Here is a 17172-nt window from a genome sequence, read left to right as displayed (position 1 = left end):
AAGCGTTCATAATAAATAAGCTAGTCAATTAATTATTTTTGTTTTATTTTCATAACAAAAACGTTTTGTTTTCTGTCAAAACAGTGCTGTGTAAGAAAAATCTACACGACGCCCACATTACAACCGGTTCAGCACATTAGACAAATGGGCAAACTGGGATACAGTTTGGATGACATTCGTTTCAGTAACACAATTTTAAAACAATAACCCAAAAATAAAGTCACATCAGAGGGGGAAAAAAGGGTGAAAATGGAAACAACTTTAGGCATCTTGCAACTCCAGTCAACGGAGTTGCTGAAATTACAGAAAGGCAGATTTAATAACCTCAAGTTTATCAGAAAGACCAGTAAAATCCAATTTAATCTAGTCAATGAAAGCCTCTGTGTGACATCTGCTTACTGGAAACAAGTGTTTGATAATCAGCGAGTCACATTCTGCTTCATCAAGCTGATTGAAAACTCCAATCAGCCACTAAATCAAAAAGTGAAGGAACTTGAGGCAGAGCGTAGCTCAATCACGATGTACCGAAAAGCCTCATTTTTCAGCTAACGTGGAGATGTTTTCTTTTAAAAAGCTGCACAACCATTTGTTTTATTTGTATTTTTCAGAAGTCTTAAGGAAGTTTGTGTCCCAAGCATCCCCTCATCCATGGGAGAGAAGACATGGGCATCATTTGGGGTCTAGAGTAGTTTAGACCAGGCTCATAGCTCATCCTTCTCTAGCTCATCCAGATCCACATCGCTCAGGTCAATGTCATCCTCCATGGGCAACTGAAGAAAGGCCAAAAAAGGGGTTTGATGAGAACAAGCAAGGATGACATTCATCCACCCTCACTGTGTTTTCTGTACTCACCACTCCATCTTTCCCATCCCAAGGTTCCACAGTGTTGATCTTAGGCAAAGCTCCGCCTCCCACTGTAGCGGTGGAGCCACGGCCAACAGAAAGTTCCCTGCATAAATAAAGACATTAATAGTTTAACAACATAAAACAGGCTGACAGTTAGAAGGGCCCTTATAAACAACACCTACAATTTACTGTATGCTAACAGTCTCTGTGACGTAACTTGTTTCCCAGAAACATAAACTCCAGCCTTCTGTTACCTGAGGAATTCGTGGATGCCCGTTTCACTGAATGAACCCTTGAGCAGAGCGAACTTCATCTTGCGAGCATTAATGGCTGCCATGGCGGGATAGCCAAATCCACCGATCCCGAGGGACGACTCCAGCTCCATCTGTGCCCCTGCTTCAGTCCACAACCAACTGTAGAGAGAGAGCGAGAGAGAGAGAGGGAGGGAGGGAGGGAGGGAAGGAAGAGCGTGATGTGTGTGACTGTATCCCACTCTCTATTCCCAAAAGTCTCATCTCTGGCACACAAGCAGTGACATGTACTGGTGTTATTTATGGGCAGGCTGATCTCAACTTGTACAAATCACTGACCCCCACATCTTCTTCTTGTATTTTTCTGCCATTGTCCTCATCACCTCCAGGTAAGAGTTTCTTCCAGATGCACCTGCAAGCATGAAGAAAATACAGAGATTGAGCTTAATTTTTGTAAATGAACAGTGTTTTTACTGTCAACTAAATCTATTAAAAAGAATATTAGTAAAAATATTTTTGGGAAAAAAATTAAAATAAAAAAATAAAAAAAATAAATTTAAGATAAAAATCAATTAAGCCTAAGTTAAATTAAAAATTAAAGCTAAATGACCAAGCCACACAGTAAAATACAAATAAATAAATCTAAGGCACATAACAAAACTCGTTTTTTGTTTGTAACGTTTTAACTTATATTAACAAAATTACAGATAGATAGAATGATAGATGGATAATCAAATGTTGGCAACTTAACAGTACTACAATTACGAAAACTAAATTAAAAATAAATTAAAGCACAGTAAAATTAAAAATTAAAGCTAAATAACCAAACCACACCATAAAATATAATAAAAAAAAAAAAAAAAAAAAAAAAAAAAAAATTACTAATACTTGAGAATATGCAAAAACGAAAAAGACAATACACCATATTAAAAATATAATAGTAGTACTATTTAAATGCATCATGTTACTAATACATTTGTATCGTAAACAATAGGTTTTAAATTGATCGCTTTTAATGACGACTGCAATTATGAATATTTAACACTTTTTTTTTTTTATTTTATAGTATTAAAAGAAAAAAACAATATATTTTATAGAATTTTATATATAATAAATACAATACGATACAATTTATATAATAAAAAAAAACAATTACATAATACATTTTTACAAATACAATTTATATAATTTTTTATTTTTTTTATGGCTGACCATGCCTGATATGGCTGGTACTGAAATTATGTACCATTTTAAAAAATAAAAATAAAATCAATCACTCTAAATGCAACAGGTGAAATGAGGCATTACAGCATAATACTGCATATTTAACAGTTATTAGTTATTAGTCTTTTAAACTACCTTTAAGTGAATATTAGATACAGACTATATAAATTAGTAAATGAGCATGCATAATTAAATTTCCGATACTGACCAATATATAAAATAAAAATCTATCAAATTAAATGATAACCAATGTGGTTCCAGTATATTGGATGACTGCATGAGTTTAAGAGGATTCTCATGTTCATATTTTAATTCTTAAAAGACATAAATGAGCCATTGCAACGTACCTGTATCTAGAATATGAGGTAGCACAGATATGATACACAGCTGATAGTCCTCACAGGTCTTCTTTAAAACATCTTCATTCAAAATCTAAAGGAAATTAAATTAACATGAATATAAACCAAACTTTTAAACAGGTTACAATTAATGTTCACTAGCTAAATAAAACACTAGTTAAACCATTTTCATCTTATTAAAAACAGACTCACCTCTTGAAGCTCTGGAGGGGGAATGTTGTCAGAGTAGAGATCCATTGCACGTGCAACAATGTCAGATCGGGTACGTCCTCCCTGATAGTCCTCTGGCTCCTCTCCTTTACGGAAGATCTTGATGGTGGGGAATCCTCGAATCTACCAATAACAAAAGGAGAAATGACAGAAACAGATGCAATTAGATGCAAAAAAAAAAGGTTCACTGCTCAAAATTGATTAATATTGTTTGTTGGGACATCACTAGGATCTAAAATGAAACTAGAGACAATATCAGACGTACCCCATAGCGGCTTGCCAACCCCTGGTGAACAGTAGCATCCACAGCTCCCAGTTTCACTTTACCCTTTGTCTGATCTTTGATTTCTGTGGCGGCTGCCGTCCATTCTGGCTCAAGACTGGAAACATTAAAAAAAAAAAAAAAAAGTCAACAGAGGAAACCCCAGCCAGCAGAGGAATTTCATTGTCTTTGTATCCAAGTAAATAATTCAAAACATGGATTCAGCGCTTCAATAATTTATAGCACAGCATGTCAGGTACTATTTTAGTGGAATGATAGACAGGTCTTATGATGCAACAGAAACATACTTTTTGCAGTGTCCACACCAGGGGGCAAAGAACTCCACCAACCAGACATCATCACTGTCCAGCACGGTACGGTCAAAGTTATCATCGGTCAGCTCCACCACATCTTTCTTATTGCCGGCACCGCCTCCACCTCCACTCTGATCATAACACAACCCAAAAGTCAATCGAAAGGCAAACATAACAATATAGCAACAAAAAGTCATCATGGTGGGCTTCAATACCTGTCTGCCATGGTCTGAGCCTCCAGTCTTTCCACCAAGTCTGTCTTTGACCAGGGAGCGGAGAGCATTCAGAGCTGCGTCTACGATGGCCTGACTGCTACGGCCGCCTAACACAGAAGGAGAGAGAGAATAAACTTCACTTAGGGAGGAGCAACAGATTTTCAGATGACCATAAAACTTTTTGTGTGCATGCCAAGATTTTTTAAGAAGATGCAGAACTGAACCTTGGTAGTCCTCTGGTTTGTTTTTGTTGGCTCCGAAGATCTTGATAGTTGGGAAGCCGCGGACTCCATACTGGCCTCCCAGGGAGTTGTGCTGGTCTGCGTCCACAGCGCCCACCTTCACAATGCCCTTTAACACAACACACATGGCATCAACATTCAATAATATTTAATCCTTTTTTTACTTTTAGATTCATCCAATTATGCAGTGAGGCAGGCCACTTATTAAATATTTAGAAATATTCAGAAAAATTAATGACAAATTCCCATTTAGACACATATTCCATTGAACAGGCATCACTCCTTAACAACACACAGCACTTTTAAGTAATTAAAATAAATAATAAATAATAATTAATCACAATAACTCATAAAGTCAAAAGTTTTTCAACTAAAATACAGCAAAGTTGTCAAAATGCTGACAAATTTTAATTTATTTGATCTAGATTTTATTTGAATACATTTTAAAATGTAATTTATTCCTGTGATCAAAGCTAAATTTTCAGCCTCATTACTCCAGTCTTCAGTGTCACATGATCCTTCAGAAATCTTTCTAATATGCTGATTTACAAGTTCAAGAAACATTATTATTATTATTATTATTATTATTATCAATATTTAAAACAGTTCTACTCAGCTATTTTCAACATAATATTTAATAATACATTTTTTTGAGCAGCATATCAGAATATTAGAATGATTTCTAAAGACTTGAGTAATTGTGACTGGAGTAATTACACTAAAAATTCAGCTTTGAAATCACAGGAATAAATTACATTTTAAAATATATTCAAATAGAAAACAGCTATTTTAAATAGTAACAATATTTCAAAATTGTACAGTTTTTGCTGTACGTTGAATCAAATAAATGCAGGCTTGGTTGGCAGGAGACACTTCTTTTAAAAAAAACAAACATTAAAACTCTAACTGTTCAAAAACTTTTGTCTGGTAGTGTAATTAAAAAAATCATTTTGAAACAAATCACAATGCCCACTCAGACTGCATTTATTTGACTAAAATGACAGGAAAAACTAAAAAAATATTATACCAATTAAATACATTATAACAATGTACTTTTCTAAATTATCATATTTTAAAATGTAATTTATTTTGTACATTTTCGGCAGCCATTACTCCAATGTCAGAAGATCCTTTAGAAATCAATATAATATGCTAATTTGGTTCTAAAGAAACACTGCTTAGAATTGTCAGTTGTGCCACATAATATTTTTGTGGAAACTGATGCAATTTTTTGTGATGCAATAAATAGAAGTTTAAAAAACATTTCTTTAAAACAGAGATCTCTTGTAACATTATAAAAGTATTTACTGTCACTTTTGATCAATTTCATACATCCTTTCAGAATAAAAGTATTAATTTCAATGGTTCAATGAATCATTCTGTGCCAGTAGACTGAACCGGTTCTTAATAAGCACCAGTTCTAGCCTGTCAACTCTAATATCAATTGCTGAAGTGTAATTAATTTGTGTAATCTTAAATCTAGAATTTACCTTTAAAGCTGTGGCTGCTTTCTTCCATTCAGGAGCCAAATTCTTGCAGTGACCACACCTAAAAACAAAACAAACAAAAATATTGCACATAAACTTCTAAACACATCATGAAATGCATAGCCACACAGGTGTAATAATGATGCTCACGACTGTATTATGCATCATATGCAAACTAAAACTACTGACATGTAAAACATGATGCAAATAAAGCACATTAAACATTAGAGAAGAGTAAGTAAACTACATATACTTTCACTTATTAGAGAGTGTATATACTGTTTAGAAAGCAACAGATTGGGCTGATTCAGCGCCAGCATTTCAGACAGTAACCTGATCTGTAACTACAGATCTAGAGATCTCTATGAGTGACACATATCCGGGATCCACCACACTCTTCCAACTTACCAGGGGGCATAAAACTCGATCAGCCAGAGACTGTCACTCTGTAGGACTTCCCTGTTGAAGTTGGAAGGGTTGAGTTCAACCACATCATCACTGGCAGAGTAGAGACCGTGGACTGAGAGTACAGTCAGAGAACAAGCCAACACACCTGAGAACATAAAGATGATAAAGGAGCATCAGTACTGGTGCACAACCTTGCATATGGTTCATAACAAACTGTAAGCACATGCTGTACAAGGGATGATTGCAGAATCCCAATACAAACTGTGACTAGTCTCCAAATAGTTTTATGCAATATGGATATTAATTCTGCTGTTATATACAGGCCCAACACCACCATGACTCACTCTGCACGTTTAACTATACTGTAATGTTACATTTATGCATTCAATGTAAACAGGATTCTAAAACCCTCACATTTTTACAAAATGTTTTGCTTTTTTCATTTTATTATATCCACCTGTATCCTTCACACTTCAGTTCTACATGTTAACTAAAGTTAGGCTCTCCACACCTTACAGTTTGCTTGCACACGCATTTGATTCGACAAAACGCCACTCTACAGCTGAGTTCACGCCTTTTTGTCATTGTAACTTACCTAGGAACGCTCGCATGGTTGTTCTTTGTGCCTAGCCAATATCTCGTTCAGTTGTTCAGGCTGTCCAGTGCTGTGTGCGCCGCGTGAACTCTCCACCTCACTCACTGCATCAGACCGCCGGTCTCCAACCAGCAGCGTAACAACACAACACAGTCGTACCGTGGCCCGCGCTGATTGGCGCGCCTCCACCCGGAGACGAGCTCAGCCAATAGGGGCTCGACGTGTAGTTCTGCGCCTCCATATAGTACGGTGGCTGGGAGGTACTAAAATTGTTTTATGAAATGTAATAAAGTAATTATGTACTATAACAAACGTAATATATATGATGACACAGCGTTGCTATTTAATTTTCCATTGTCCTGCGTCCATGTGACCCATTTTAATGAAAGATAAAGACAAATTATTTATACACTACCAGTCAAAAGTTTTTGAAGAGTAAGATTTTTAATGTTTTTTAAAGAATTATCTTTATTTGATCCAAAATACAGCTAAAGCAGTAATATTGTGAAATATTTTAATATTTAAAATAACTGCTTTCTATAAACTACATAATTCTATGTAATTTCTTCCTTGTGATCAAAGCTAAGTGTCACATGATCCTTCCGAAATCATTCTAATATGCTGAGTTGTTTTTTATTAGTTTTATTGAAGTTTTATTGAACTGAATTTTATTTTATTTTATAACATTTTTATTAGTATTATCAATATTTAAAAAAAGCTTAAAAACTTGTCTGTACATATATATATATATATATATATATATATATATATATATATATATGAAGAGTTCAGATGCAAAACCAGCTAAAAGCCATCTCGGTCAAAAATGAGATAATGATACTCAGTGAATTATACGTCCATCAAATACTTTTACTTCAAACTCGCTAAATTCCAGCCTCAGCCCAATTAGAAGTGCCAGTACTTACATAGAAAAATGTATATACATATATATATATATATATATATATAGGTTGTAGAAATGAATACTTTTATTTAGCAAGGATGCTTTAAATTGTTAAAAAAAAAAGACATTTATAGTCTTTCAAAAGTGTTCTATTTCAGATAAATGCTGTTCTTCCGAACTTTCTATTTATCTAAGAAACCTGAAAAAGTTCTACTCAGCTGTTTTCAACATAATAATAATAATAATAGTAAATAAATGTTTTGTTTTTTTTTTAACAGCAAATGTTAATATTAGAATCATTTAAGGATCATGTGACTGGAATAATGATGCTAACAATTCAGTTTTGAAAACACAGGAATAAATTACATTTTAAAATATTTTAAAATAGAAAACAGTTATTTTAAATAGTAAAACATTTCAAATTTCAATATTTCAGTTTTACTGTTTTTGCAGTACTTTGGATCAAATAAATGCAGGCTTGGTGAGCAGATGAGATTTCTTTAAAAAACAAAAAAAAAATCTTACTGTTCAAAAACTTTTGACTGGTAGTGTATAAATTAAGATGTATGCAATAAATACAAATCAAGTTGCATGGTTAAAGTAAGATTTTAATTTCAGCCACAATATTATAACGTTAACATAAAAGGGAAGAAATTACTTTAAGATAAATTCTAACACAAATTAGAAGTATAGAAATATTAAAACATGTTATTCTACTAAAGCTATCTGAAGTAAACCTAAACAATTTCAGTACTGATTGTGCAGCTGTTCAACAGGTTGAAACTCTTAACCACAAATTCTCATGTGATTTTCTTAACAGTGTGAACAACAAGCATATGTGTGAAAATAGACATAATGAAGAAACAACGAAAAATCAAGGGAAAAATCCCTTTTTGTGTGACATTTCCAATCAAGCTGTAATTTTTTATAATTACATAAAAATAGCATAAAAATATTAAATAACTTTGTGATACATAAAATGTAAACTATGAAATTAGCTTTAGCAGTGAGGTCGAACATTTTTTTCCACTGAAATGTGTAAAGTGTAACTTCCATCAGTTGTACCACAGAATCTTGTCACATACAATACTGTGCCTAAGTTGAGATGTGGTGGATATCTTTGTGACTTTCAGAAATAAATGACTAAAATAAATTTTCCTGTGATGCATGTACAGTTGAGGTCAAAAGTGTACATACACCTTGTAGAATCTGCAAATCATACAAAATGCGTGTTATTTTTTTATTTAGTACTGACCTGAATAAGACATTTCACATAAAAGACATTTACATATAGTCCACTAGAGAAAATAATACTTGAATAAAAATGACCCCATTCAAAAGTTTACATACACTTAATACTGTATTGTTACCTGAATGATCCACAGCTCTCCCACAAATTCTTTGGTTTTTCAACATTTTTGTGTATTTGAAGCCATTCCAACAATGACTGTATGATTTTGAGATCCACCTTTTCACACTGAGGACAACGAAGAGACTCGTATGCAGCTATTACAGAAGGTTCAAACTCACTGATGCTCCAGAAGGAAACACAATGAATTAAGTTTTTGAATTTGAAGATCAGGGTAAATTTTCTGGGAAACATGTAAGTATCTTCTGTAGCTTCTGAAGGGCAGTACTAAATGAAAAACTATATATATATTTAGGCAAAATAAGAAAAACGTATCTTCATTCTGTTCAAAAGCTTATACCCCTGGCTTTTAATGCATCGCTTTTCCTTCTGAAGCATCAGTGAGTATTTGAACCTTCTGTAATAGTTGCATATAAACCTAGTAGCCCTCAATGTGAAAAGATGGATCTCAAAATCATACGGTCATTGTTGATACACAAAAATGCTGAAAAACCAAAGAATTTGTGGGACCTGGAGGATTTTTCTGAAGAACAGCGGGCAGTTTAACTGTTTAGGACAAACAAGGGACTCACAAACAAAAAAACAGCCGTTGGTCATTCAGGTAATAACACAGTATTAAGAACCAAGCGTATGTAAACTTTTGAACGGGATAATTTTTTATAAATTTAACAATTTTCTCTATATGTAAATGTCTTTTATGTGAACTTTTCTTATTCAGGTCAGTACTAAATAATATCGTTTTTTATGATCCCTCTTATTTTGGTAAAATAATTCACATTTTGCAGATTCTGCAAGGTGTATGTAAACTTTTGACCTTAACTGTATAGACACTGTTAGGTTCTAATTAGACAAATAATTAAACCAATGACAGTGCAACAGAAACAGGCAAAAGAGCTTATAGCTGAGGAAACACCCATCCCATAACAATTCTTCATATACAGTACATGCCTGGCAAATGTCAATGATCAAAATGTAACAGTATTCTTAACAGACAAATGATGCCACATTTGCCTTAAATCAGCAATAAATTGCATTTAATCAGCAATGCTTATAAGTGATGCCATCCATTTCAATAACCTGCTTTGTGTATATTGTGCAAGCATCAGGTGATTAGAAGAGATTGAAGATCTTCTGGGTGAAAGCTGAAGGAAGGGAAAATAACAGGAGGCCCAAAAAGATCAGTCCACTTATGATGAGCAGTGTCACCACTGTTGCCAATTTATACTGCCGCCAACACATTATGCAGGTCACCCGTATTGGACTCAACAACCACGACAAGCTGGTAGTCGGACGACTGTGTGAAAGAAAACAGGGTTATACTGTAAACTCTCACACACACTTGCATACCCACAGTACAGAAACAATAAACATGTTCAGTGTTTTATTTCAATGAGTTCATTTTATTAAGTCTTCATACTGACAAAAATAAATAAATCAATCCATATTGCACACTTGTAAACAAGAATTAAAAATACACTCTTTTTATATAAACAAGCCAAAATCAGTGCAAACAGGTCCATGGTCAAATTTACCATTCATTAAACAGAGCAACATTAAATAGCAAGCAAACAAGTACATACTAAGTACACAGCAAGCAAAAACAACAGTAGGAAATATCAGAAATAGCATTCTATTGTGCTGTTTAAACTTGAAATGTCAAATGAAACATCATTCCCCTATTAGTGTCTGCGTTTCTTAAAAGGATAAACAACATTGTCTCACTGGAGTGCAGAAGATTTGTGTCATAGACAGAAAGTGCAAACATCAAGGCAAGTGTAATCAAATTACATACTGTATATATGAGGCCTGCAACCCTATCATAATATTTTTCAGACTGTAGCTACTGATGAACAATTCATCTATCTTTAGACAAACTTGCATGCTTATTGTGCTTTTAGCAGCGACATATACACACGTAGACAATAACAACAAAATCCAACCCAACAATCTAAAGCAATGCACTCATATAAACATTTTAACAATGCTAGTCCACTTTATTCAATTCCGTACCAAAAATAGACACTTCACTGCTTTCTTTTTCTCCCTACAACCAATTATTCTTGAAATGTACAAACAGAAAGATAAATAAGTTAGTTGATCTTTTTTGGGGGTTAGACATGCACATTGATACTGAAAAAGTCAAGATATTTGATACGTTACGCTTAGAGTGCAACTATGAGGGTCGGTAAACTCTTAAGATGTGCTGCAAACTGTAACCAAATATTAGAAGGGCCACTTCAGAGGGAAAGGTCAATTAAGAATCTCTTAAATTGACCTTTTCGACCTCTCTTTAGGCTCCAAGCAGCTTCTTGACCAGATAGCCTGGCATGCTGTAGAGAAACAGGCCCACCATGATCAGCAGCAGCAGAGCCAAGACGATCTTGATGATGAGCCATTTGTAGCGGTTGCATATCAGGTAGCGGATGGCCTTCAGCGGGCTCAAAAACCACAGGAAGGTGGTGTCAGGCCGACTGTGATTGGAAGTGGTGAAGGGGTTGCAGGTAAGAGATGGTGAGTTGAAAGGTGGAGGCATGGATGATGATGGAAGAGAGGTAATATAAATGTTAGTGGTTAGTAAGACGACTGCAAAATTATAAAATCTCTTAAAAGCATATTATCCATTTAAAAAGATAGCTCACTCAAAATGAAAATGTCTTAAAGGGTCAGTATACCCAAAAATGAAGATTCTGTCACTACTTGCTCACTCTTATGTTGTTCCAAACGCTTAAGACTTTCGTTCAGCTTCAGAACACAAATTAAGATATTTTTAATGAAGTCCAAAAGCTTTCTGACCCTGCATAGACAGCAATGCAACTACCATGTCCAAAAGAAATTGCCGCATAAAGTTGATATTTTTGTTTTCTTTATGCACAAAAAGTATTCTCATAGCCCCATAAAATTACGGTTGAACCACTGATGTCACATGGATTACTTTAAAGGTTCTCTTACTACATTTTTGGGACTTGAATGTGTCGGTTGTGTTGCTGTCTATACAGGGTCAGAAAGAACTTGGATTTCATCAAAAATATCTTAATTTGTGTTCTGAAGACAAACAAAGGTCTTACAGTAATTAGAGAGAAAGTAATGACAGAATTTTCATTTCTGGGTGAACTATGCTATTAGTGTGTTAAGTTAATGATTTTTCAAACCTGTATGACTTTGTTTCTTCTGCTGAACACAAAAGAATCTAGTTTGGAGAATGTTTTTGCCAATGCAGTAAAAGTAAATGGGGTTCAAACAACATTCCTATTTACTTTCATTGATAAATGGACACTTTTCACCACTCTTGTGTTTCACAGAAGAAAGAAAAGGTAATACAAGTTTGGAACGACATGAGGGTGAGAAAATTATGACAATTTTTCATTTTTGTGTGAACTTTCCCACAGAGCTGGTAAAAACCTTCGCCTAGGACTACCGCGTATGTGCATGATACTGTAAATTTGAGCAGTACAATGACACATCAGGCAACAAAGGTAAGCTCAGAAAGCATAGTGGCAGACAGTCGACTATAAATCTCATAAAATCCATAATTAATAATTCAAATCTTTGCCCAAACAGAAAACTAGAGGCAAATGACAACCACAAAGACCTCAAGTACAACACAACACACAGATATGCCGTAAATAAGAAATGGGATGAAAGAGGAATGACAAAATGAAAAACACTTTATCACCCACAATCCCTCAGGTCCACGTTGTTGGCCCTTTAAAGATGATACGAGTAACAAAAAGACAGAAATACAATGTGAATGGCTCAGAGAGACGGAAAGCAGAGAAAACAGAGGCAGTGAGAGTGGGCTACCAGTGGTCTTCCCATCTCCCCTCACGCCCCTAGGAGTTTCTTGACCAGGTATCCGGGAATAGAGTAGAGGAAGAGCCCAACGAGGAGGAGGAGGAGCAGCAGAGCCAGAGCCTTCAGGATCAGCCAGCGGTAGTTGTGCCAAATGAAGTACCGTATGGACTTCAGAGGATTCATAAACCACATTAGACTGGTGTCTGGACGACTTTTTCCAAAACAGGAATGGGGGTTGGAATGGAGGAAATGAACAGGAAAGGGTAGGCGGAGGAAAGGGCAGTCACAGGAGGAAGGAAGGATGTGAAAAAGGAGAGTGGGAGTATTAGAAAGGGAAGGCAGCCGTTTTAGAGGGGCATTCTGACGTTTTAGAGAATGCTTCTGACTTAAGCCCACTTTACGCGTCAGTGTTTGTGCCATACCTGTAATTATCTACAGTATTTATATGAGACTCTTTATGTCTCCTTTCTATAGCTGTATTATTAGCACATCCTCATCAGTTAGACTGTATACCCAAAATACTCATGTATGCTGGCTACTATGGAAACCTGTTTCTGCTTCAGAGTAAAAAATAAAAGGGTAATTGTGAATTAATTTCTTGTTATTGCAACTTTACGTCAGAGAATGTTACTCTATACACATTTTAATTTTACACACTCAAGAAATTATTTTTATTCATAGTTATAGTTACTGGTTACTTCTCACAAATAGTAACTGAGTTACATCATTATAAAAGTAACTAATTACCAGGGAAAGTAACTACTGTGTTACTTTAAAAAAAAAAAAAGTTCAAATATGTCAAATAACTTGGATGCCCCCAATATTAATTATGTTGAATGAAATTTAAATTAAATTATTGAAATTTTGAGTTTACTCACCAGATATATAAAGCTTAATGGCACAGTCTTTTTTTAAATCTCATCAGTCAGTCAAGCACTGTAATATGACATTATGGTAATTCAACATTACACTTTAGAAATTAGAACTTTATAATAACCGTGTACTGTATGAATGCATATTTGTCATATTGACTGAACTAAAAGTGATGGTGGTGCTTAAGATAATGTAATTGTAATTTAGTGTTCCTATTAAAAACGGGGGAAAAACTAAAAATAATACTGAAAAGATAACAAATCTACTACTAATTCTACTACTAATAACAATATAAAACCCACTAAGGATTAATTAGCTGCTGGGTTCATGAATATTAATCACATTGTCTGCATTCGCTGAAACTGATTTGCTGAAATTAAAACAGGGGCGATAATAGGTAAGCGCCAGCCAATGAGATTGCTGTTTTTGCGTATTACCAGTACGCCTACTACCGGAGAAACTGGCAGTTCTTAAAAGCTGAAGAATTCCAAAGGACCTGCGTTATTTTGGCAGGAAAATACAGCAAAGAATATTGTTTACATGTAGCGTGTTATTTCTGCATGGTATATATGCTCTGTATCTTTCTTTGCATGTGTGTGAGACAAAGTGACTGGAGTTTATGGTTTGTCAAATACAGATAGGCAGATGAACTGAAAAATAAAATTTGAATAATATTATAATAAATTCAAGTAACGCTGCATTTTATTGTCAGTAACGGTAACACCGTTGTAACGGGGGAAACAGTAATTCGTTTAATGACTCCTTACTAAAAAAAATATCGCTGTTAGTAATGCCGTTTATTTATAACACTGTCATTCCCATCACTGATAAAGAGTGACAGTAAAGACAATTATAATGTTACTAAAAATGTCTGCTTTAAAGAACTGCTATTATTTTGAGGTTTCTATTCAAACAATCCTGAAAAATGCATCCACAAAAGCATCAATATAACTCTTTTTCAACATTGATAATGCCAAATCAGCATATTAGAATGATTTCACACTGACACTGAAGACTGGAGTAATGATGCTGAAAATTCAGCTTTGCCATCACAGGAATAAATTACATTTTAAAATACGTTAAAATAGAAAACAGAAATAGAAAATAGAAATCTCACAATGGCTTTTTTATTTTTTACACTTGAGGCAGAAACTTTCATAGCTTTCATAATCTACTCTGCAGAATATGAGATATGATATATTGCATATTTATTTATTCATGAAACTACATCATTACTCAGGTGTGCTGTGTGTACATGACGGCTTTATGTCTTACTTTGGTTTCTCAAGTGGCTCAGGTTCATTCCGCCCAAGGCCGACTGGATTTTTCTCTGCCTCCTCTGCTGTCAGTAGATGGAGCTCTGCCTCCACTTTTCCCTGCGAGCACGACATGGTTAGAATGTTAATGAGTTAATCTTATGCAATCATTCCAATACACCGCATGTCGGCAAATTATTAAGCAAATGTAAAATAACATTTGGTAATAATTTTATTTAGTAATGAAATGCCTGTTTTAGTATTTTTTCCTTATTAACTCACTGTGAGCTCGAATTCATCATTCTCATCCCGGGCCACAAATGGCCACCAGCCCTTTACTCTCTTCTGTTTAAAGATGGAGATGGATGGCAGCTCATGCTCCTTGAGAACCATGTCGAGAGAGCACTGCTTAGCTGTTTTTGCCCCACGAGTAAACTTATTCAAGTCCAACTCAATCGCACCTGTGAAAATAAATGAGAGTAAAAAAAATGTACACCACCAGTCAAATGTTTTTTTATGTTTTTTTAAAGAATTCTCCTCTGCTCACCAAGCCTGCATTTATTTGATCCAAATACAGCAAAAGCAGTAATACTGTGAAATATTTTTACTATTTAAAATAACTGCTTTCTATTTGAATATATTTTATATGTTATATCAGCATCATTACTCCAGTCTTCAGTGTCACATGATTCTTCAGAAAACATTGTAATATGCAAAACTTGATGATAAAGACATTTATAATGTTGCAAAAGATTTATATTTCAGATAAATGTTGTTTCTCTCTATTCATCAGAGATTCATTAAATCTTTATTACAATAATTTATTTATTCTTCAAAACCAAAATTATCTCAAGTACATGCAAGTAAGTCATAAATATCTAATATGTGTCTTTTTTTGTCTTTCTGAATTGTGAACGTACCCAGGAAGTCATCTGCAGAGAAATGGTCAGCATCCCATACTTGAAGGGTGAGTCGAGCAGGAATCTTGTACTCAGTCTCATCCCAGGAAAACATAGATTCTTTTTTAGAGATGACTATCTTCTCCTCAGCCATGAGATAGTCAAAAGGGAAGACAAAGCGCCAGTTGAAGTTTCCTTCCCCAGTCAGAGAGTGATAATGCACGTCTGTGTCCTGTTTATCCTCCTGTTGTCCTTTTAGCCAGCTGAGCAGGGAGATGATTTTCAATTGTTAGAAGAAACACTATTTTAATATTCATACAAAAAATATACAAGTGATTTTTTGTATAAGTTGCATGACAAAACATGCACAAATGCTATGAACAAAGAGTGCATTTATATAGTTGTGTAATGTGTGAAATTTACATACAAAAATACTGAATAGACAACATGCATAAAATAGCATTTATACAAATCAAGTTGAAACTGTGGAAAAAAAATATATATCAAAATTCTACCCCATGGTAATTGCAGTTACAGTAGGTGTTATTGAACATTTTAATGAAGTCTATATTATTATATTTTGTTATAATAAACTGCAAAGAATATATAGATGATTAATTCATGACTTAAAAGTGTTAAGTGCTTGTTACTCTTTTTGATAATAATATTATTGCAAGTAAATCACAATGCATTCTCTGGGAATACTGTAGAAAAGAAAGAAAAGTTGTCTGACCTGACATCTAGTCAATTATCTGCACTTAAAGTGACAGTTCACACAAAAATAAAAATGTACTCACCTACAGGTCATTCAAGATGTAGATGAGTTTGTTTCTTTATCAGAACAGATTTGGGAAAAAATGAATGGGTGCCGTCAGAATGAGAGTTCAAACATCTGATAAAAACATCACAATAATCCACAAGTAATCCAGATCCAATCCATCAGTTAACATCTTGTAAAATGAAAAACTATATATTTGTAAGAAACAGTCCAAAACACTTCTAAAATAAATATGTTGTTGGATTTTGATGTGAGAGGACAACAGGGAATAGACTTCTTCACTGGAGAAAGCATTATTATAGACTACTAGACATCTTCATGATGGATTTGTTTCATATAAACACACAGCTTTTTACTTCACAAGATGTTAACTCATGGACTGGAGTTCTGGATTACCTGTGGATTACTGTGATGTTTTTATCAGCTCGAACTCTCATTCTGACGGCACCCATTAGATTTATTGGTGAGCAAGTGATGTAATGCAAAATGTTATGCAAAATTTCTCAAAATCTGTTCCAATGAAGAAACACAAACATCTACATATTTGGATGACCTGAAGGTGAATACATTTTCAACTGTTCCTTTGAGTTGTAAGGCTTTGATCTACAGAGTTTTCTGTCCCAAAAGCATTACATCATATAAAGCTACTGCATTATGTATTTATCTGAACCACAGTAGTCAAAATACATGCATAATTTATGCATAACTTTTTAAAATAGATTAATTCCGCGAGGTAGAACAAACAACTTGTTGATATACAAATGCCACATGTCAGATTATAAAAATAGATTCTGGCATGCAAACAGACATATCTTATGCTTTCATGCAGTATTTGATGAAGACATCTCAGTCGCCAAGACATACTAAACAAAAATGGCTCTATAAACC

The 17172-nt window shown here is 34.4% G+C and overlaps 2 protein-coding genes across 10 annotated transcripts in view; both read right to left on the bottom strand.

Moving 5' to 3' along the window:
* Nucleotides 1-28: 28 nt before the first annotated feature.
* pdia6 (protein disulfide isomerase family A, member 6) lies at nt 29-6573 on the bottom strand. Its single transcript, XM_051138591.1, has 13 exons — nt 6414-6573; nt 5819-5963; nt 5414-5471; nt 3906-4032; nt 3682-3788; nt 3461-3597; nt 3156-3270; nt 2873-3013; nt 2669-2753; nt 1437-1509; nt 1101-1259; nt 853-949; nt 29-770 (listed from the first exon to the last, which is right to left on the bottom strand). The coding sequence occupies exons 1-13, from the start codon at nt 6427-6429 to the stop codon at nt 702-704; spliced, it is 1329 nt and encodes a 442-aa protein (XP_050994548.1). The 5' UTR covers nt 6430-6573; the 3' UTR covers nt 29-701.
* A 1429-nt stretch (nt 6574-8002) lies between these two features.
* The window catches only part of otofa (otoferlin a), a 74234-nt gene continuing 65064 nt past the window's right edge, over nt 8003-17172 (bottom strand). For 4 of the 9 annotated variants that reach the window (XM_051138730.1, XM_051138732.1, XM_051138735.1 and 1 more), the window contains 4 exons: nt 15528-15769; nt 14890-15068; nt 14627-14727; nt 11015-12689 (listed from right to left, as the gene is read on the bottom strand). In XM_051138730.1, coding sequence (XP_050994687.1) covers nt 12509-12689; nt 14627-14727; nt 14890-15068; nt 15528-15769 — 703 coding nt within the window. In that variant the 3' untranslated portion in view covers nt 11015-12508. Of the gene's footprint in view, nt 9981-10569; nt 12690-14626; nt 14728-14889; nt 15069-15527; nt 15770-17172 lie in introns of those variants that run through there. The other 5 variants (XM_051138729.1, XM_051138733.1, XM_051138734.1 and 2 more) reach the window with 2 other exon arrangements.

Source organism: Labeo rohita, chromosome 20 (genome assembly GCF_022985175.1).
Source record: "Labeo rohita strain BAU-BD-2019 chromosome 20, IGBB_LRoh.1.0, whole genome shotgun sequence".
Classification (NCBI taxonomy): Eukaryota; Metazoa; Chordata; class Actinopteri; order Cypriniformes; family Cyprinidae; genus Labeo; species Labeo rohita.
This window is presented reverse-complemented; position numbering and strand designations above follow the sequence as displayed.

Coding starts and splice junctions, on each gene's coding strand:
- pdia6 (XM_051138591.1), bottom strand. Junction 3,014..3,155: donor GGTTGGCAAGCCGCTATGGG/GTACGTCTGATA, acceptor TGTTATTGGTAG/ATTCGAGGATTCCCCACCAT. Junction 2,754..2,872: donor CCCCTCCAGAGCTTCAAGAG/GTGAGTCTGTTT, acceptor AATTTCCTTTAG/ATTTTGAATGAAGATGTTTT.